The 21827-nt window shown below is 50.7% G+C and overlaps 1 protein-coding gene and 1 long non-coding RNA gene across 2 annotated transcripts in view; one reads left to right on the top strand and one right to left on the bottom strand.

The window, feature by feature from the left end:
* Positions 1–255: 255 nt before the first annotated feature.
* Positions 256–2103, bottom strand: LOC115249143 (uncharacterized). The gene is made up of 4 exons (XR_003887829.1): positions 1807–2103; positions 1083–1202; positions 704–785; positions 256–567 (listed from the first exon to the last, which is right to left on the bottom strand). It is a non-coding gene; the product is annotated as an uncharacterized lncRNA (long non-coding RNA).
* A 1769-nt stretch (positions 2104–3872) lies between these two features.
* The window catches only part of LOC101069589 (cadherin-4-like), a 130096-nt gene continuing 112141 nt past the window's right edge, over positions 3873–21827 (top strand). Inside the window, exons 1-2 of the mRNA XM_029833641.1 lie at positions 3873–4191; positions 5046–5157. Coding sequence (XP_029689501.1) covers positions 4135–4191; positions 5046–5157 — 169 coding nt within the window. The 5' untranslated portion in view covers positions 3873–4134. The remainder of the gene's footprint in view (positions 4192–5045; positions 5158–21827) is intronic.

The raw sequence follows: 21827 nt of genomic DNA, 5'->3' as shown, positions 1-21827 counted from the left end.
GGAATAGCTTTTATTTTTCAACGGGCTCCCATTATCTGCAGTAACTGTTGTCTCTAATTGTTTTTACACTGACCAAGGAGATCAATCTAAAGTGATATCGGAATAGAAGCCTATTACAGGCTCCCATTAAGGAATAATACAACAGAGCCAAATTCAGGTTCATACAATTTTTACGTTTCATTTGTTGCCAATGAGAAATAATGAGGAAAAAAAATGAACCTATCGTATTACACAGTATGTCGTGTGGCAGACAATTATAAAACTAATTTCCCAAAAGAGAAAACAAAGGTGAAGAGATATTTATCAGAATTTGGGGTTTATTTAAAGGGGAATATCGCGGGGTGAAATGCTATTTTAAATGGTTAAATGGTGAACAAGTAAAAGACACAAAGGTCTCATCCAAACCGCTGTGACGTTTCCTCGTTCACTCATCTGACCTGCGGGGGGCGCCGCTGGAGGACGCGTGGCTTCGGACCGACACCCGGGTGCATCCAGCCGAGCACATCCGAAAAACTCCTGCTCAGTGGTGGCGCACAAAGAGGCCCAGGAGTCTGTTCTTCCTGTTGTCTTCCGTTATTATTTCAAAATAAAAGCCAAGGTTAACGTGGGGGTGGAAGTCTGAGCATGTTAATAAGTAGAATCTCCTCACACACACACACACACACACACACACATACACACACACACACACACACACACGCACCTGGATCAGCGTGTTTCCTGCTTGTGGAGCTGCTGATTTCAGGACGGTGGAATGATGCAGACACTTCCAGCATCTTCTGAAACTGTAAAATCTGAGTCAACCGTAACGCCACATATAAACAAATGTGCTGGGATCATATCAGCGGTGGCCTCTGAGCAGACGCAACCCGTCTTCCTGCAAAACCTTCAGAGGATTTCTCGGTCAGGAGTCCAGCTTCCATCACCTCCAAGAGAGCCAGGTCCGGCTACTACCACCAAACCTGGCTGAGTATCAGCTCTGATAAAGGGCTGTCCTTCATGAAAATGGAGAATCGGCTTCTTTTTAAAACTGCTTTGTGTGCTCTGACATTGACTTTGGTGGATTTGCATCGTCTGATTACCTTCCTGTTGAAAGCCCAGTTTTCAAGGCTCCTGGTGACATTGCTTCTTCCGTAATCATGGCTCTTAGCGCAGGAATTCCAAGAGCTGATCACTCGTTGGGCTTAATCCTGAATGAAGATCTGCATATTTACATCAACAGAAATAATGAATCTCATGCAAATGAAGCCGCTCGTCAGCGTATCACGGTGTAAACTTCTTATTAATGAAGCACATTAGTCATGTTTGAGCAGATCAACATCACTAACTCCTCATTATCTGCCTTCCAAGAAACATTTCATCGCACACGTGCACGTGCACAAGTGAGACATTTGGACCTTCACCACAACGAGCTCAGGAAACCACAGGAATAAACTTTGCAACGTGAGCGACTACAGGCTGAGCAAAGCATTGAGAGCTGCATCTAACATGTTTCCTGTTGGATCCCGAGGTGAGCCGCGCCGACGGCGGCCGGGATTCTCTCCGTATTGACTCCAAACGGAGGTCGAGACTCTTGCGGGATCACGGGCCGGTGATTATAAACCTCTTAAATGGGCGGAAACACAAAAACACTTTTGATTCAGCAGCAGTGTGGAATCCAAATCAAAGGTGTCCTTTAAACCACCATGTTGAGGCCACAAAGGAAAAGTCAACCATTCAAGCTGTCTTCCGGTTCACACCGGTTCAAACCGGTTCACAGCGATCTAATAAAACGGCCACCTCGCCTCAGAGTTAATGAATAATCACCTAACGATGCAGTGCGCCGGATATTTTCCTCCCGAACGTCCAGGACTTTGGCTTCGTGGCCTCAGTGCTGCTACGCTGCTGCACGTCTGAACCCCTGATGTACAGACGGGGGTCCCGGGGGGGTCCGCCAGGCTGCATCTCAGACAGGAAACTGTCCAAGCAACCGCCCACTAATTCAGAGTCCCGGACTTTTCCTCAAGATTACAGCCGCTGGATCAATAAGAACACATGGAAATGAGTCTGTCAGTCAGAGGAGACAGACATTGGCCTATGGGGGGGGGTCTTCACACGGTGTTGTACCCCCAGATCACAAATGCCAGAAGAAGTTTAAACCAAAGTTGTCTTATTTCTAAATGAGACCTGCTGCTGAATATTTCAGGACTTGGTCAATAAACATCTTAACGACGGCCAGGACCTGCGAACTTGGCAAAAACCCCGAACTTGACGTTGAGAAGCAGCGAATGATTGGCTACTTAGCAACCACTAAAGACAAGAAAACAGTTCTGCACATAATGGTGCCATCGGGGTCAGAACCTCATCAATGCTGCTGCACTTTTACTGACTTGAGTCCAGTAAGGAGGTCCAGAAGAACTTCACTTTGGCTTGTTAAGCTACTCTGCACATCCGATGTTTATATAAGAGTGAAGGGACTCATTCAGCTATTGATTAGTAATTAGTAAAGGTAGATGGAATAAAGTCTTTTAATGGTGGTTTTGAATGAGTAAATCATGCCTGGCTCGATGCTGAGGGTTATCACATCGGACAAAACTGTATTTCTTTCGCTCTAAATGCCTTTTTAAGAGGGTTGTGTTATTAATCTGCGTAAGAGATTTGTGTCTCGTACACAGTGAGGACCAGAAGAAATAATTTAAATAGCAAATCAAGGATATTTTGGCTGATCCTCATAAACCTCAAAGGGGTCCAGACTTGGTTCAAGTTAGAATTAGGGTTAGGGTCAGGAGTGAGGGTCTCTGTAAGGGGCTCGTTAAGGCATAAAGTCAATTAAAGTCCTCACAAAGATGCAAAAGCTGTGTTTAGGAGATTGGGTTGGGAGCAATTCTTTGGTCCCAGTTTTGGACCGAAAAAGCAGAAAATTGGCTGGTAGCAGTACAGATGGCAGAACATTGCCGCAGGGCATTGGTGAGGCGCCCTTGAGCAAGGCACCAAACCCTCAAATGCACAGAGCTCCTGTCCTGGCAGCTTCCACACTCACTTCCTGCATGTGTTTTTTGTTGATGTGTGGTGCAGGGACAGTGTAACTGTAAAAACAGTAATTTACCCTCCGGAGACTAATAAAGTATGCTTCTCTTGTGCGTATGAGTGTGTGTGACTGTAACACAGTCTGTCAGGAGTAGCGTTCCCCGGGTGTGAGAAGTTCCAGATTCTAAATTTAGAAAGACCAAACTGAGTCCCAAACCCAACTGTGACAGCAAATGCTGGTCAAGAAATTCGGGAGAGGGAATAAAATCTCTAAACTGTCCAATCCTGCAAAGGCAACTGTTGGAAAAGCTTTACGTCCACCACCGCTGAAAATATATGATCTTTTCCCTACAACTCCCAGCCATAAATCCTGGCGACCATATTTTAGTCGGTTCAGGTTCCTCTTGAGTACTTTGTCCTCGCTGCGACCTCTCAGGTTCAGCGATTTTAGGAGGCTTTGCACACATAAACGAACACACACACACACACACACACACACACACACATTTGTTGCTGTTTCCTACAGCATCTTCAGGAGACCTTAGTGCTGCACCTTTCGTACTAAAATACATCCCAAAGATGCATTTGTCTTCATGCTTCTGGAGCCAGAACAGCCTTCAATGGAGCCACAGGTGCACCTGCCACCAATGAACCAATCAGAAGCTTAAATAGCTTTGACACTTACGGGTGGGGGGGCTGCAGGCTGCTGGGAGCCACAACATCTGCCTTTCAGTAAAAATAAAAAGAATGATAAACAATAAAACACAAGAAAATAATGTTGTGTTGGAAAAAAAATGCGATTAACAAACGCGAATGTTTAAGCTCGATGAACGACACGGGTCCGCTGACGAGTCAGTGACGAGTGTGGCTTTAAGTGTGTGTGTGTGCGTGTGCGCGCCCGGGAGGAGGGGTCGGAGACTGCGCCTTGATGCTGAGCGCAGCGCTCACCTGCAGTTGGGAGAGCCGCGGAAAGTCGGAGCAAAGCTGCAGCGCACTCACGGAGAGCGAGGAGGGAGCTACCCAGCAGCCAGACCGAGAAGACGGGAATTACAGTCCAACCCGGGGGAAGAATCCCGAGCCTGCCCTGCTCCTGCCTCTGCCCTCGGCCCCCCTGGCTCGCCCGCCACCATGAGAGCTGACTTCGCGCTGGTCCTGACCGCGGTCCTCCTGCTGGACGCGTTCTGGGTACGTTTTCGCCTTTTTCTCCGCGCAGAGTTGCGAGTGCGAGGCGCATCCTCCTGAATCTGCAGGCGTCGGAGGAAAAAGCTGAAAGCTGAATAAAGTGGCTGTCGGACGCGCTCCGCCGTCGACTGCGGACAGCTTTGGTATTCTACGTCCAAGTGCGTTAATTGGTCCCGTAACGTCTTTAACAGAACCGGTGAAGGAGCCATCCTTGCCCGTTCTGATCCCGTTTTTGTGGATCGGGTTCATCAGAGGGCTGAAATGTTCTCCATAAGTTCAAAATGTCTGCACATTCACCTCGAAGGTGGATGTCTTTGTGTTTTTTACTTTAGTTTACGGATAATGATGCCGAGATTAACCATAACTTTAGTGTTTTTTTTTATCTAAACCACTTGTGAGACAGCGCGTTTCCTCTCTTTACTTTGGCTTTTGCTGATTTATGTAACAGACTGCGACGTTATTCGCTGTTTTGCTGCGTTATTTCGGTTTGAGGAGAGGACTTGGGGCGTTAAAAAACGGGCAGCTCTGGCAACCACTCGGCTCTGCGTGCGCGTACACCCGCAAGTGCCGGACTGGCGTTATTCAGATCTTCCCCTAAACGTCGTGACAGGAGATGATTCTCCTGTCTTCGTGCGGACATTTGCGGCAATAATGTGATCAGCGCTTCAGAACTCACTTCAGCGGCGCCTCGGAGCCGCAGATTCAGACATTCTCAGATGTCATGTTTCCACGTCAGTGGAGAAAGTTCTGCTCCTGCTGATTCCTCTCTTCTCTCCAAGGCTCGGTGCCAAAGAGAAGCGAGGAATCGATGGGATCTATGTTTATTGATGTCCTCCACTGTCTTCTCTTTCTTCCAGAAGAGTAATGGGGCACATGCCTCCCAAGGTCCCTGCCAAGCTGGCTTCTCACAAAGCTTCTACTCTCTGCTCGTTTCCAGGGATGTACTGAAAGGCGGGGGCGTGCGTAAAGGTGAGTGGCGCCGCCATCGGCCCGGTTTGTGTTCCCAGGCTGAGCTTATCGACGGTTCACCCACCATCGGGGGTGTGGTGTCCACGTAGGGGTTGCTGAAGTGACTTCAGGTATCCTGGACGTGACCCTGATGTCTGCTGCTGCTGTCCTGGAATCTGAGCTCGCACATCCTGGAATGTTTTGAAATGTTTTGGAATTTGCCAAAACCTGCATCTACAGCTCCGTCACCGTCACGCCATCAGGTCGCCCCGGGTTATGCGGCGCTCCTGGTTTGAGGGCCCCGATAGTGCAGGAAATGGGATCGACATCCTGCGTCTAATCTGACACCGCTCCTGCCAATGTGGGCTAATTGCGCTCCGCTATTGATCCCGATGGTTTTCCCCCCTCGTGGCTCGGCTGAGCAGCATTGTTTTGCTGCGGGCGCACAATAGCCCTTTTGTGGGGCAGCTGCGCAGCGTATATTTCTCACTCTCCTTAGCCAGAAGAGACCTGGCGGGGATGCAGCTGTCTAGACTCGCACCTAGGAACACGTGTGCGGGCTTTTTGGTAGGCAGGGCAACGCAGCATTCTGTGGTTCTGAGCTTGTTTTATCTCCTGTGGCGTTTTATTTTGCTTGTTCTGTGTTGTAAAACTAGGTGAAAATGACCGCTGAGTGTTAGTTGTTATTTCTTATTTTTTTTAGCATCAGTGTTTTAACCTGTTTGGAGGTTGGAGCTGGAGGCGAGGCGGCCTCCTGCGTGGTAGTGGCGTCCTCTGCCCAGCAGGGGGTGTTGACACAATCAGAAACCTGGGGAGCGACGGCGGACGGCGCAGGAGCCGCTTATTTCAGAGAGCATTATTTATCCGCTCCGGTCTCGGAGACGGAATCGTCCGCGTCTCCGTGCAGGCAGGAACTAATCTTTAGTGGAATAAGATGCATGTTTTTGTCTCATCAACACGTCTCTCAGGTTTCCACCCAGTGCCTCATTTGCTCGTTTCCTCCTGATTTTCTCCGTTTGCATCATTGAACCCTCATTTGTGGTGTTGATGATGAAGGTGCCTGGTGTCCAGATACCAGTGTGTCACAGGGAGGATCATTTGGGGGGGGGGGGTGGACGGATGCTGGATGTTACCATGCAACAGAACCTCGGTTCTGCCGGGGAACCGCCTCTCGTTGGAACCGACAGCAGTTTTGGTGCGTTTAGCAGCGGATGATGGGACAGTGTTTAGTGTGTTCTGTACCGCACAGATGACGGTGCGCGAGCTGGGCCACAGCCAGGCGAGCGCCGACACACAGAGCCAGCTAACATAACCTCCTCCCACGTGCCCCCCCCCCCCCCCCGTCCCTCCGTTCAGACTCTTCCTGCTAATGAAAGTCAGGGTTGGTGGTTTCAGCCCAGTGAGCCCACTCTGCTGACCTTGGGGTGTGTTTGTGTTACTGGTGGATTTGGAGAGACATCACTTCACTTAAAAAATATCTATCTGTCTCACTGTCTTTCTATCTGTCTGTCTGTCTGTCTATCTGTCTTCATCTCTATTTTTTGGTCTTTTATGCTGCTGCTGTTGGTTTAAGACAAAACCCTCCCGTCCTTGTGCCATTTTGTTTTCATCCTTTTTGGTTCTGGTTGCTAAGTAGAAAAGGAAATTAGGGCTAAAAAGGCCTTCTTGCATGAGGAGAAGAGCAGAGAGCTGCAGTTTTTCTGGGGGTTTAATATTTCCCAGCCTCTCCTCCAGCAGGCCACCAGAAGGTTCTGGGTGATGGGTTTCGCTCGCCTCCGTTTGTGGAGTTCTTCAGAAGCCAGCAGCCGGGCTGGTTCTTTGCTCCAGGCTCCATATTCTGATTCTCATTCTGGGCCTTAAACAGCTGCAGTTGGTACTGTGAGTCTACGTTCTGACCCAACTGGGAAAAAAAAACAAACCCAAAAGTCTCGACACTGTATAAAAAGTCCAAACATTCTTTTCTTCTTCACCCCCCCCCCCCCCCCCTCCCTCCCTCCCTCTCCGTCTCTCGCTACCATCTGTTCAAAACATTAAATAGTTTATGGCAGATTTTTTTGTGAGGAGACACTGACGCGTCCGTTTTTCCAGGGTTATTAATTACAGCACAGCAGGGGGGGTGAAATCCACCTCCAGTCTTGCGGAGCGGCGGAGACGGCGCAGACGCCGCGGTGCTGGTTTACGCTCCTCGTGCTAAAGGCTAATCTGGCCGCGGGGAGCTGTTAGCAAAGGCCAGTTGACACATTTACTGAACGCTGAGATCCTCGTCTGCGCCGCGGAAAATTAAACCACATGTTTCTCTTTTTCTTTGGTGTTTGTGGCCTGATGACGCACCTGCAGCCGCCCGCCTGCGGACACACGTGCTCGAAGTTTCACGGTCCGAATCCCGGGCCAGATCTGAATCCAAATCGGAAAAACACTTCATTTAATTCTCCGTCCACATGCGTGAGGACCAAATGAGTATTTAAAATAAGTCATTATATACGAATGGAAAATCTGGCTGAAACGTGACCATATACATCAGCGTTGCCGGTTTTCCGTCCAGGCCGGCATCAAACGGGAAGCTGCAGCCTTTGATGCCTCGTGTATCCGCAACTCTGGTCCAGGTTTTTCCAAAGCCGGTCATTAAAAAGACAAGCAGGAGCAAAAGAGAAGAGAGAGGAAGCAGGTGGAGGCCATTCTTTTTTTTTTAATGAGTTTCCTGACACATCCTTTTGTTTAGAGAGCCAGGGACAAGAGAGGGAGGGAGGAGGAACCTAGGCGGGGGGGGGGGGGGGGGGGGGGGGGAAGAGTGCTGCGATCCTGTCGTCTGCTCTGTGCACGAGCAGGAGTCCTGCGTCGGCGTTGACGGGCCTTCTGGGGTCGTTCAGGACCAAGGTCGCGGCCCTCCTGGAGACACTAAACCTGTTTAAGTACTTCGCTCTTTTTGATTCACAGATGGTCTGAGAAGAGGGGGGGGCAGTGGTTCCTGACTGCACGATACTCTTACACACACACACGCACACACACACACACACACACACACACACACACACACACACACACACACACACACATACACACACACACTGGTGCTCACAGTGTTGCCCTTATGCTTGGATGTAGTAGCAGCAGGTATTTTGGCGTCAGCGTTTTGTCTTTGCAGAGTGAAAGCAGCCGTGCCCTCAGCTCCAGGCTGCCGATGGGGGGGCCGAGGCTGCAGCCAAACAGAGGAGCTGTGAGGTTAAAGTAGCTGCAGTCCCCCCCCCCCCACCTCAGGCAGCGCAGATATGGGTATAAACACACCACCGACTGGAATAAACTCCCTCCTGCTCCAGAGGAGCGCCGGCCTTGGCCCAGGCGTCCTCCTGCCCACTCACTCCTCCGCCGCTCCTCTTTGTCTACACCAGCGTTTTAATTACAGCCTAATTGATTAAGCTGCAGATGAAGTCGCGGCTGAAGTGATGACTCGGCGATGTTGTCTTTTTTGGCGGCGTCGCGCCGCCAGGAGTGGGAGCGCGGGGAGGGGAGGGGGGGGGGGGGAATATCGGTGACACCATCCTGCAGCTTTTCCCTCCCTAATTTAACTTTCATTTTCCATTACAGCCGGGAGATGCATGATCTCCGTTTGGGTAACTTTTTCAATGAAACTCCGTGAAACCGACGCCGGATCTGCCGCAATTATTTCAAAACTCTGGAAGTTTTATATCCAAGCCAGCGGGGGGAACATTCTCTTGTCTTCACCTTATACTGCCATCAGATTGTTATTGTTAATTAAAGAGTCCATTTCTCACACTTTCCTAATCAACCAGCCGAAGCGTATGATCTCTGAGAATGTGAGCAGGACAAATCCGAGAGCATTACCGCCTCATATGCTATTCCGTTTGCTCCGCGATTCCTCGCCTTTGTTAGGGGAGGATGAAACGGAGGAGATGGAAGCCCCCAGAAGACGTGGCTGTCTGGTAATCGCTAATTGTGTCCTGAACTCCCCATTAAGTTCTCAAGTTCAGCACACAGGCGAACCTTCGTCTCTGAAGAAGGAGAGCACGGCGAAGCGCAGGGGAGGGAACAAGGAAAGGGGCGAGGAATCAAGGGTCGACAAACAGACCGCGCTGTTAATTAATCTGAAGACAATGATGAGTCCCGGGGCATCCTGGCCTACGCTTCTCAACATGCTAAATGCTAATGTTGGACGAACAAAGGCGCCTCTTTATTGATTTTCCCGGTGGAGGGATCCTCGTGTGTTATTTGAGTCCGACTCCGACGGCAACTCCTGCCCTCGGAGATCTCGGTTCAATATGGAATTGTTCATCGGGATCACGTCGGCGGGGTCTGACGAGGCCTGACGTGGGTTTTTTTGTTTTTTTTGATCAATTTAAATGGACTTTATCTTTTACGCGGCGCCAGTCATGCTAATCCAGAAACCCACCCACCGATGCGCTGACAGAACTGTGTCACAGCGGCGGAGGAACGAGCAACATCTCCACACTTTGATCTCCCTGGAGCTCGTCTCAGCGCTCAGTCAGTATCCACAAATGTCTGCATGTGCCAACGCACCAGAGCCTCCGTGCGGTTCTGACGCTGCGTTTGCCGACGGATCACTGGACGCCACTGGCGCCGTCGTCGTGGAAACTTCACAGGGGAGGAGGGTTTGATCACAGTGTAACGATCAGGCTTCGAATCTGTCAGTTTAATTACTTAAAAAGTGGAAAAAGAAGCTTAAAAAAGACAAATAGGTTTTTATGTCCTCTCATGTATTTGTGTTTCCTTCTAAAGTCCAAACACGAGCATTTCGGGCTGATTGGAGCCTTTGAACGGCCCAACGCCTGAACTGCAGCTACGGTGGCTGCTGGGAAACGAAAAGGTATTTTCCCACAAACGTACCCTCCAACATTTTCATTCCGGGCTCCTGTTTACAGACAGACCTGCTGCTCTGTGGGACTGTGATTGGTTGGTACTGATGTTCTCCACAATAGACGGGCAGGTTTGTGACATCGCAGCATTTTTCTATTTGCAAGGCAAAAAAACCCCCGAAGCCCTTTTGATGCTTTTGGTCAGTGACTAAATGTAGGCTGGAAAGTCAGCCATTTTAAGCCCTGGGAAAAGAGCACTTTTAAAAACACGACCCCCCCCCTCCCCAGCCTCCCATCGCTGCCTCCCTATTGTCTTTTCCAGCACATCACAGGAAGCGGCGAGGAGCGAGGGTAATAAAAGGCCCCGCTTTCCCTCCTCTGGGCCGGGGAGAATGTAGAGGAGTAGATAAGTTGTCGGGCTCTGAATCCCAGAATGATCAAAAACAAAGTGAATCCTGTGGCCTCTGAGGGAGCGCGATCCTGCGAGGCAAGAGGGGGGAGAAGAGAGCGGTGGGGGTGGTGTGTGGGGGGGTGGAGGAGAAGCCACACTCAGAAGATAAGACGGTGTTTGCTCGTCTCTGGGGAAGAAAGAGGATGCAGAGCTGCAGACAGGTTGGCAGGCCGGCTAAATTGGACCTGTTTGAACAGAATGATGGGCTCACTGATACCATTCAGCAGCTTATGAACTATGGAACGCAGCGGCTGTGTGTGTGTGTGTGTGTGTGTGTGTGTGTGTGTGTGTGTGTGTGTGTGTGTGTGTGTGTGTGTGTGTGTGTGTGTGTGTGTGACTGACATTCTTTTGGCATTGGGAGCATGATGCCTGTTTTGTTACCAGGGGTTACGAAGGGTTACCAAAGCAAAATTAAGTATCTGCAAGGAGGCAGACTTCTGTCTGGGATGTTGTCCGTTCGTGCGTGCGTGTGCACGTGCGTGCGTGCGTGTGTAGGTGCGTGCCAGATAATAATCCCAAACCTGAATGTAAAAATGAAAGGATTACAAAGTCAGGGTCTAATCCAGCCGTCCATCAAGGCTTATTAGCAAACATAGTTTCCTGAATGCAGCAGTGAAGGAGTGATTGGCTGGGTGGGGTGTGTGTGTGTGTGTGTGTGTGTGTGTGTGTGTGTGTGTGTGGTGGGGGGGTGGGTCAGGTTGAAATGAAAAAGGCACAAGAGCTGAATTAAAAGAAGACTGAGGAGGGAGAGGCAACAGCTCTGAAGTTTCTGCAGAGTTCTTTCATCTGCCTTCTACTCCCAACTTTGCCAACCAACTTGCCCCCCCCCCCCCCCACACACACACACCCACCCACCAGCACAGGCTCCACCAATGATGCTGGAGCTCCCAGGTTAATTATGAGCGGTGATTTTGTTCACTTCATTGTATCATCATAGGTGTTTTGGTGCCTTGTTGACCCCCCCCCCCCAGCACCAGCACCCCCCACCCCCCCCCATTCCAGCTTTCTCCTGCCGCTCGCTCCCCTTCATCCTCTCAGGTGTCGAATTTGCCTTGAAGCTTCGAGGAGGTGGAATAAAGATGTTCAGATGGGTTATTAAGAATTGATTCACCAGGGTGGTACAGCAAGACTGAAGGGAGCCTCCCAGGCCGACTCCCCCCCCCCCCCCCCCAGTGCACGTGGCAGGTCAGCCACGTGCACGGTCGTCATGCAGATGTGCTCCGGACAGCACGTAGATGAGGGATCACAATCGCACGAGGCTTCAATGCTCAGTGGTGAACGGGCACAAGAGTGACGGAGGAGGCGCGGCGTCTTATCTCCAGCAGCATGTGCCCCCCCCCCCCCCCCCCCCCCACTGAATTCATGTCAGCTGCAGCATCTTTGACAGTGGGAGTGTGACATCATACTGGAATAAAAATGTTCCGCCACGGGACTGAAGGATTCCAGAAAGGTGCAGTTTTTGCTGTGTGTTTCCGTCAGGTCACCATGGCGATCAGCCCCACCCCCCCCCTTAATTTATGTGATTTATTCATAGTTTGGCGAATCACAAAGTTTAGTGGTGGCATTTTGACACTTCCTGCTGCGTTTGAACAAACTCGCAACACAAAGTTTGATGTCACAAGATCAGAAGTAGATTTCCTCGCATCACTTCAGCCACCGGGAGCGCCGCTCGCCGTCGGGAAAGTTCTGTTTTCTCTTCTGCCAAATGAAAATGAACCGGACAAATGGAGGCGGAGCAGATGCGGAATAAAGAGGCTCAGTAGGACGTGGATAAAAGACGTCCTATAGCATCGCACAACAACAACAAGGGCGACGTCTGTGGGATGAAAACGATGCAGGGAGCAGTCGGAGCCCGACAGCAGCGTCTCCGCCCCGTGACGCCGGATATTATCTTGGATTTGCTGTCAGCTCCAGGAGCTTTATTTAGCTTCACACGGCTCCTTCGCCGCTAATCACGGCCACCTTTTTACATCCAAACATTTATTTCAGTATCAGTTCAGTGTTTTCCTGCTGGTTTGTGTAGAATCACCAGTTAAGTTGCTTATCTCCAGTAAAACTAGTTTTCCGCTTCCATCCCAGTGACTGGGAACGTCGACTGTAATCGTATCCGTGTCTCTCCGGGCAGAAAAGCCCCCAAATAGGGCTTGTGTTTTCAGAGGAGGGGTGTGTGGAAATGCTGAGCTGGTTGTGGGACCCGATGGGCGGAGAAAATGGAGATAAATGATCCGGCGTTGAAGGGCAGGGCCCCGTCGTGCTACCGCCGCCGCCGGCGAATATTCCCTGGAAGTGCTCGGGCCTTCTGCGGAGAGGGTGGAGACGTCTTTCGTCCTCCGTCTGTTTTCCTTCTCTGCTAAAGGAGAGGCGGGATGAAGCAAGGCCGGGTGGGGAGAACCTGTTCTGATGGGTGGGATGGGGGGGCGGAGCCTCGCATCACCGCCAAATGACAGCTGAACGCCTGGCGTCGACGCCAGCGTGCGGATATTTCCGCCCTTGCTCGTCTCCCGTCGGGTCAGGTGGTGGAGGAGCGATCTCGTTTGTTGCTCTTGTGTGTCAGCACAGCAGCTATTTGTCCTCCAGATGCAGACTAATGAATCAGGCGCGGCGCTGGTGGGCCCGTATTAGTCTGGGTGGAAGTTTCTTTGATGTGATTAGCGCCGCGCGCGCCGCTGACAAATCGCGCCGTCCTCTCCTCACGGCCGCGGCACCGATCTCTGCCAGAAAACAAAGGAGCTCCTTTCGCTGAAGGTGACGCGTCGCCGTCGGCTCTGGACTGGATCGGTGCTCGGGAACGGGACTCGGATGCAGCCGCGGCCGGAGCGCTGCCTCTCCAGGCAGACCTTTAATCCATGACGCCCCCGTTGGTGAGGCGTTAGCCTTTAACGGCCCTGGAAGCAGCTGCCTTTAAGAGTCACTGCGTCTCCAGAATCCAGCTGGTCGGACTGTTCCTGGTCCAGTCCGAGTAGTTGGACCGCCGACATATTCCCCTTCTCTAAAACCCTGACAGGAAGCAGTTTAGCCTTCAGGATGAAGCGTTTGATCGTAAACATGTGCCACCGGGCGTCACGTCCCGACCACGCTGGACCCGGATCAGCGCCGGAGTTCAGACAGGCTGAATTATTTCCTCCTCCTGTGTTTGCAGTGGGATTTATCCGGGGAGCGAACAGATGCGGCGTCCAGTCGTATCAATCGGGCAGATTTAGGGAGATTTTCCAGGTATTGAATTTTAATTTGGCCGCTGTGCTCAGAGGGATGTGTGCCGCTGGACTTGGTTCTGAAACTTTTTGAATAATGGAAGTCCAGCAGTTCAGCTAATTATAATAAGGCCTGATGAATTAAACAAGAGGGGCCCGGGTGGAAGACAAAGAGGTTGTATATATTCCACCTATCTGATGGGACGTCTGTACGTCAGGTTGAAGGATTCCTCTTCGGGACATCGGCTCATCATCCAGCCTGAGGGAGGGGCTGATGGGAAACCTGCCCAAAAACAGGCGGGAATGCTGGAATCCTCCATTTTCTGCAGCGGCGAAGCACGCCAGACGCCACACCGGCACCCCTCCACCGAGCACCAACCCGATCGGCCCGTGTCCCCCCCCCCCAGCCCCCCGTCGGTCTTTTACTCCGGCGAGTGGAGACTCTTATCATCGATTTTCTCTTTTCTCTCACTTTCCTGCCTCCGTTGGCTGCAGTGCCTCCTAACTTATCTGGGCCTGACAGGACAGAACGGTGCTGCAGTAGGAGGGCACTCAAGGACAGATTAGATTGTTTAGGCCTCCTTCCTTATTTTTCATACTTCCTGCTCTGTGTTCTGCCACCCATGTGATGTTTGTTGGTTCTTTTCCTTCTGGGGCTGTATTTACCTCGTTACTCCGCTCCTATAGGGCCGCTTTCTCGGAGTTAAAAAGAGGATAAATTAGCATATTTGACAGGCTGTTTGTGCGCCTCCACCGGCTGGAGCGGAGTGGTGGTGCTGGTAGCGCCTCCCCTGCCTGAGCCGCGGTTATTACCGAGCCTCACTGCCTCTGCAGGAGTCAATGAAGCTGAACTCATTGTCTCTCTACATGGAAGTCAACAATTGTGCGAATTCCCTCGCGACATCACAACCACGGCTAGACCGACTGCCTGCATTTTTCATCAGCCTCGGTGTTTCTCGCTCCGTCCTTTGTCTCACTTTTCTCTCCCTCTGCCTCCGTGTGTGTGTGTGTGTGTGTGTGTGTGTGTGTGTGTGTGTGTGTGTGTGTGTGTTGCTTCCACATCCCATTGAGTTCTACAAGGGGTAATTGAGCTTAAGAGTGTTGTTATTTAATTTCCTTGTATGTATTGCTAAATTTAATTTGAATTGTGCGGTCTGTTTAAAATTGCAAATTATGGCTTAATCTGTTTTGCACACCCAAACAGCTCGAAGGCGTCTCGGTGATGTTCACACATTTTAATGGATTTTTGACTTTCACGTCTGCACCTCTGGGTCCAGACCCCCTCCGGGTGAGTGAAAACGTGACCCGGTGCTGCCCACGACTGTGCTGGGGTTAAAACTGGCACTGAACCGTGTTCATGGTGGGGGGGGGACGCGGAGTGCAAGGGAGGGCGTGTGGTGGGCATGCAGGAATGGGATCCAAACCCATGTTGGATGCGACTGGCTTGGAGGTGCAGGATGAAGCGGCTGCTGAGAAATGTTGAGGGAAACAACATGTTGCCATGGGAACACAAAAACATTAATTGTCCGAGCTTTTCTTTTTGGCGGTATTGTGGGAACTCGGCCAGCGTATGTTCCCGAGAGATAAGCGTCGTTAAGGGGAGATGTTTGGCTATTTCAGGCCGACTCCGTGCGCTCGTCCGTGCACATGTGAGGTTGCGCGGTACGGACCCGTGCAGGAGGACAATACCGATGTCATTAATGCAGCCCCATTGTCCAACAGATTGGCCGGAGGGTTCTTAAGCAGGCTAAAGTGAGGGACGTGCAATTAGCGCACAGACAAAGAGGGAGGCAGCGGGCCGTTTGCTAGCTGCCTGCCGGGTTCGTCGTTTGGCACCAGTTAACTTTAGCTGAGAGGTTCTAATTTAGTCTGCAGTCATGTGCTGTCTCACAAGCTCCCACCGTCATTAGTTTTCCTGTTTATGTCTCCTTAATAGGCATCACATCTTGGTAAAGAAAATATTCAAACCAGTTGAAGTGAAGCGTTTAACCTCGGGCTCGCGAAAACGTGGCCTTTCAGTCGTTAATGGACGTGAACCGATCTCAGATGGTAAAAGCACGAATCCTCAGCTGATTTAGTCATCTGGAAGAATCGCGGGGGGGGGGGGGGGTTTGAAAACAGATCTGTGGGGGAGAGAGTCATCATTTTACCGAGGAAGGAGCGTTCGCACTTCCTGAGGAGACCCGCGTGTTTGCATTGGCCTTTACCGGCAAATGTCGCGCGAAGCAATCAGGCATCAAGGCCGCTCCGAGGGTGAGGCCCCCGGCAGCGTCGGGCTGGACAAACATCCTGGAAATATAGAATAAGACCCCGGCTGGTTTCAGAGCTTCCCTCCCAATGTCAGGTGGGGTTTTTCCAGCTGCCATGATGAGGTCATCGAGGTTTTCTTTCTTTTTGCTCGGAGCAACCTGCACAGTCTCAGAAATTTGGAAAAGTTGAGGATAAGCAAACTTGCTGGATGTTATTGCGGATGGTATTTGGCTTTTTTGTGTTTTCCGGGGGTGACATTTAGACTCAAAGGCTAATGGGATGCCTGTATCCGTCCTGCACTCGCGAGCTCTTTGGCGAGATCAGGGCTGCCTAACCCGCCCGCCTCAGCCGGACCGCCGGGAGCCTTGATGCGAGCTCTCTTCAGACACGGAGGGGGGCTTTGAAAGCGGTCGCCTTTTTTCATCCGGTCCGAATATTCGGATGGCGGTAGATTAGCACAGCGTTGGTCTCTAGCGGCTTGTCCGACTCATCTCACAGAAAGAGGGCTGCGGGGAGGCCGCGGCCAGAATTGTCTGTTTTAATGGAGGCGGGGGACTCGTGGAATTCTGCCCTTCCAGTGCCGAAACGAGGCCTTCCTCAGACCAGTCATTTATTCAGTCTAAAGGCTCATTTATTCTGGCCCAAGGCTCTGTTGTGAAAAACATCTCTAATGATGATAGTGATACCCAGTGGGGTAAGACATTTGAGCAATCCTTCATCTCCCATGAGATCTTTTATTGTGACCCGTTCTCTGACCCTCGGGGAGATTGCTGCCCACTTGAGCCAGAATCCCCGTTTGACAGAGCTCAAAGGCCGTCTCATCCCCTCTGCTGGAGTCATACATCACAATTCCACGTCCCTGGCATGTTTTATTTTCCCGTGCACTTTTGTGCTGCAGACATTTGGTGGAATTCGGGTAATGGATACTTGTTTCAAAGAGGGCTGCAAATATAAGGCAGTCCTACATTTGGAAATGGTTATGGAATCGTGAGCTCCTCCAGGTTTTTAGAGAGCTGCATGAAAGGAGGACGGCTTCCTTTCATTTTTGCACATTTGAACATTTTCCCGGCTCCGTGAGAACAAGCCGTCGTATGTTTTACTACTCAGATCAGACTTCGGTGCGCCTGATATCCAGACACGGTTTTGTTTTACGGTGTTGAGCTTCTGGATCTTTATTAATAGAGACATTTGTTAACAACAACTGATCAGATTTCCAGGATGTGAAAGGAAACATTTTTTTTGGGATGGGGGTTGAATGTGGATGAAGATCAGAAGACTCCACAGCCTCGAGAGCGGCTGCAGCTCTCCACAAAGAGCAAGAAGCCTACACCAGGCTACCATGTGGAATTAATCCTCAAATAAGTGTTCTACAATGTGCCTTAGTAAACAAAGCTACAAAGCTAACATGTCTGCTTCTATAACTGAGTCTGGGTCTGAGATGTTTGAAGTGGGTCACTGGGCTCCTTTACAAGAACCCATTCGTTACCAGATAATGGAAGCTATATGGATTGAAGAATCATGCTTGTATATTCAGATTTATATGAGGTTAGAGGTCGACAGTGGACTACAAATATGGCGGACAACCGAAGGCAGCTAACGCTAGCATTGAACAAGACGAGAGCCACGGTTTGGCTCACGTAAATGTGTCACATCTGATTATTCCAACGATCGGATTATTTCCGGTCATGTAAACAGGCCAAGTGTCCGATGTAATGTTTCTTACATACGATGACATCATAATAGTGAAGCTCCGAAGCTAATCACGATAGCCAGATCTCAACCGCTGGAGGCAGCGTTTGTTTGATTTTAGCATCCAAAGCCAACAAATGAAATGCGTTGTACTGAAATGTCAAAATTAAGGAAAAGATCAATATCGGGACCAGAGCTCTGTCTCTGCCTCTCCCGCTTTCTAAATGTCAATTGCTCTTTTTCCAAAAAGGCACTAAAATCAGCATCAAGTAGATGTTTAGGAGACGGCGAGCAAAAGCGAGGAGTTGGTTCTTATCTTGAAAATATCAAGGCAATTAGAAGCAGGCTATCATTTACAAATTAAGCCTGACATTTTAGGTGGCGGATGATAACCAATTGAACGGCGTTTTGATCATATTTGCGAGTTTTCCTCCCTGATTGGACAAGAGTGCCATTTCCTGTTCTCTCCGTTCACAAAGCAACGAGGTTGTGTGGTAAAGAGAAAAGCTGTGAATTAAGCTTCCAGCCTTGTTGATCCTAATGAAGCTTTTCATCATTTGTGCTGAGAATAATGACGAGAGCGAATTGCTTTGTACTCACCTCGTTGGAACCCGACAGGTATAAACAGACATAATTAAGCTCCGAAATACTCTGTGTTTGTATGGAAGTGAGTTAAATCTTTAACTTAACAAGTTTTCAACTTTTCAGGAGGCTTAATTACGTCCTTGTAATTACTTTCTGAAAACAACGGTTCTGCCTAAGAGGCTAGCGGAGAACACGGCAACTGATTAAACCAAACCTTCTGCTTCTGAAGCCCCAGTTGGCCTCTATAGAATATATACCATTAAAACAGCCTCCAGCGGTTCACGCCTGTAACCTTCAGACATTCAAGTCTTCCTCGGGATGGCTGGACGATAACGAGTCAACCTAGAACCATCTGTTCCGATCATAGCACTTTATCTGTGATCCGGTTGGGCTGTGACATGTTAGTAAGAGATTCATCCCAGATAGAGGAGGAAACATCAACCGACGCGATGAGGCAGAGCCGAGCCGACGGGCACTCCTGAACGCCGGCTCGGCTCACGCCGTCCCGCAGGAGAAGGCCGGCAGCTCCAGAACCTGGATGTGAGGTCATCTCCAGGAAGGAGAAGCCTTCCTTTACGCTCAGATACCGAATGTATGCAGAGGGGGAGCTGTGGTGCAGATAGAGCGGATCTGGACCCACTGGAACCTCGGAGATGCATCTCTCCCATAATGAGATAATGCATGCATTAATCCTGCAGGGTGTCAGTAATAAATACCCCGCACGTACAGTTGCTCTGTGCTTCTGACCCCTGGGGGGGAGTAGTTTCAGTTCAGTACAGATCTGCTCTGTTTTGCTGTCGGTGATGGATGTTCTTTGATGGTTTGTTTGGGAAATTTTGATTCTCCGCAAGTTAAAAGTGAATATAAAGTAGCGGAGCAATTAAAGGAATGGCAGCGAGAGTGTTGGTGATTACGCAAACAGCAGCAGGCGGCCGTCAGACATTTAGAGTTTTCATTTCAATATGCGCACGTGCCAATTGGTGTTTGACGGTTGTACAAAGGAAAAAATGGTTTGAGGCCAGACTCAACTCTGATCCCGGGAGGAGTTCCGGGGTTTAGGTGCTGTGTGGATCGCAGCCATGACTCACTCTTCCCACATTAGCCAACTCCTGTGTATGTTAGCCTAGACCTTCGGGATTGACATTTCCTGGACTTCGCTCGGCACATGGCAGCGAGGTGTGATGGGTAATTTCTGAGGACGTGGCCTGAGGACGTGGTCGCTCCCTGCTCCACAAAGACAAGGGGAAAAGTGTGGACAGGAGGTGAGAGTGGTTCATTATCTGTCCCCTACAGCCTGGTCCTGGTACTACAACCAACCATGGCGGTACGTGATTGGAGTTCCCAGCAGGAGGTCACCTCACATCTACTCATCTACTCAGTAGGGACAGGCCGATATAACAAATCTTCTTATAGAGTCCATCCTCAGAGCCAGATGAGGCTTTTCTTTGGTTGGTGTGGGGTTCGGAGGTAAATATCAGCAGTTCGGAGACGCAGACGGAAAGTTTAAGGTTTGAAGAACAAAAGTCAGTTCAAAGTTGCTTCAATACCAGAGAGGAGAAGACAGCCCAATGAGTGTAATCTTCATCAGTCTGGGGACAGATTCCTTATAGACTTGATGCTGGAGATTCAGGTCGGCGGTGGCGGAGTGCGTGTGTGTGTGTGTGTGAGTGCGTGTGTGCGTGTGTGTGCGTGGTAGAGAGAGACCTCGACAGATTAGATATTTTCTGTTTGTGTCGATGCTCCGCTTACCATATTTCCTCAAAACTCCCCTCCAGACTGAACGTCTGGCCTCGCTCTTCCTCCTTCCTGTCTGAGGTATCTGACGAGCTGCAGCTCAGACGACAGCAGCAGAGGGAAGAGGAAGAGAAGAGTGGTCATTAATACTAAAGGAATTGATCCGCTGGGGTCTCGGCGGGCTCGCCTGTCTGCCTGTGATTGTAGCGTGCTCATTATCCATCTCTGCTCCAGGTAATTACTGGCTTGTTTTGATTGGAAAGCTTTTAATTAGCTGCTCATTAGCATTGTTTAATTAAACTCACCCCGTGCCTTTTATAAAGCTGGAGTGTTCTTTCCCCACCTCATTAAATGTTATTAGTCATATTGGGACTGTGGGGGAACTGGTGGACATGTATGCATCTGCCTGTTCTAATAAAAGCCATATTTTCATCATATTGAATTATTAAAACTGCTTAAATAACAGGAGGAGGAAGAGGAGGAGGAAGTGAGGGGAACTATCGGCACTGCCGGCATCGTTGGGACCTTTGGAGCCGGATTAAGTGGAGCGGCGGGTGAGGAGGTGAGGAGCGTGAGATGAAGTGTTGGAGGACAGTGAGAAGGAGAAGCTTTAGAAGAGGCAGCCGGAAGAGACGCAGAGGAATCCCGTTCTCCGTCCACGCTTCCGGATTCCTGCTCTTTCCCATGATGTCGTGCTCGTGAGCCCTTCTCCTCGCTGCCTCCTCTTTTGCCTCACTCTCTCACTCTGACACGGGATCCTGTGTCCTCAGCCGGACACTTTTCCCTGCGTGACTTTGTCCTCTTACGCAAGAGTGCACGTACGGTGCGCATCTGTCCGCGCGGGGGCTGCATGGCGACCAGACAGCCCCCGGTTTTGTGTTCTCTGCACGTCCAGTTCGAGCCTGACAGCGAACAAAGTGTCAGTGTCCGAGGGCGGAACGAGATCAGGCCCCGCGCGTCACCGTGTACCCCAGATCTGCCGCTCCGGAGCCCCGCCGGCGAGGACGGGCCGGCCGGCTGCACGGCGTGAAAACGAGCCGTGCGTTTGGAAGCGCGGAACCGGAGGAGAGTCAGCAGAGACCTGAGCGCAGTCGGAGCGAGCGTAGATTCAGCCTGCAGGCGTGGAGGAGTGTCTGGACGTCACATGGCTGACCGAGCTCGCCCCCCCCCCCCCCCCCTCGAGCGACCACAGGGGGAGTAAAATCAATCTCGGTTTAAATCCAAACCAACAAGGCTTCAAAATCCAGACGGAGGAGTAGAATTATTCCAAACGTCTCCAGTCGATTCATCTGTTTCTGCTTATGTACCAGCGCCTGTTTTGAGTTTGCAACATTAATCGGAATAAAGGAATTCATCCTCCTCTTATTTCCTCCCGGGCCCTCCGTGACCCCCACAGCCCCCCACGGCCCCCCCACAGGGAGCGAACACCGAGCATCTGCCATTTAAGCTTTAGGGACGCAGATTTATACGAGGCTACGGATATATGGAATTATCCTCTATCACATCTCTACTCTTGCTCATCTCTAGCTTGGAAACAGCCATGATGATACTCCGTGCTCCCCCCCCCCGACCCCCCCCCCCCCTTCCTCACAGTGCATTTATATACATTAGGCCTCCGTCTCCTCGGAGGTGAATTAAATCTCTGCAGCTCCGGCGTTCTGCTCCATCTTCCTGCAGCTCAATTCCCCAGCGGTGGTTCCCACTTCCGCAGCAGTTTGTCTCCGTGGGGGGAAGAAGCGGCGTGCCATCAGGACCCCCCCATTCCAGATCAGGCCCCTGAACGTTCCTGGAGAGCTATGGGACGCTCCTTTGACACAGGTGCACGGAGACGGGCGGGGTGATTTTTTTATTTTTTTCACATACGGTCTGGAGGCCCTATGAAGCCATTAGGGAATCTGGGGAATGCACGGAATTGTGGGGGAGTGCAGGCTGCTCTCGAGCACGCTCCTGTGCGTGTGCATG

Source organism: Takifugu rubripes, chromosome 3 (assembly GCF_901000725.2).
Source record: "Takifugu rubripes chromosome 3, fTakRub1.2, whole genome shotgun sequence".
In the NCBI taxonomy this organism is placed as follows: domain Eukaryota; kingdom Metazoa; phylum Chordata; class Actinopteri; order Tetraodontiformes; family Tetraodontidae; genus Takifugu; species Takifugu rubripes.
Note: the sequence above shows the minus strand (reverse complement) of the source record. Positions and strands in the feature narration are given on the sequence as shown.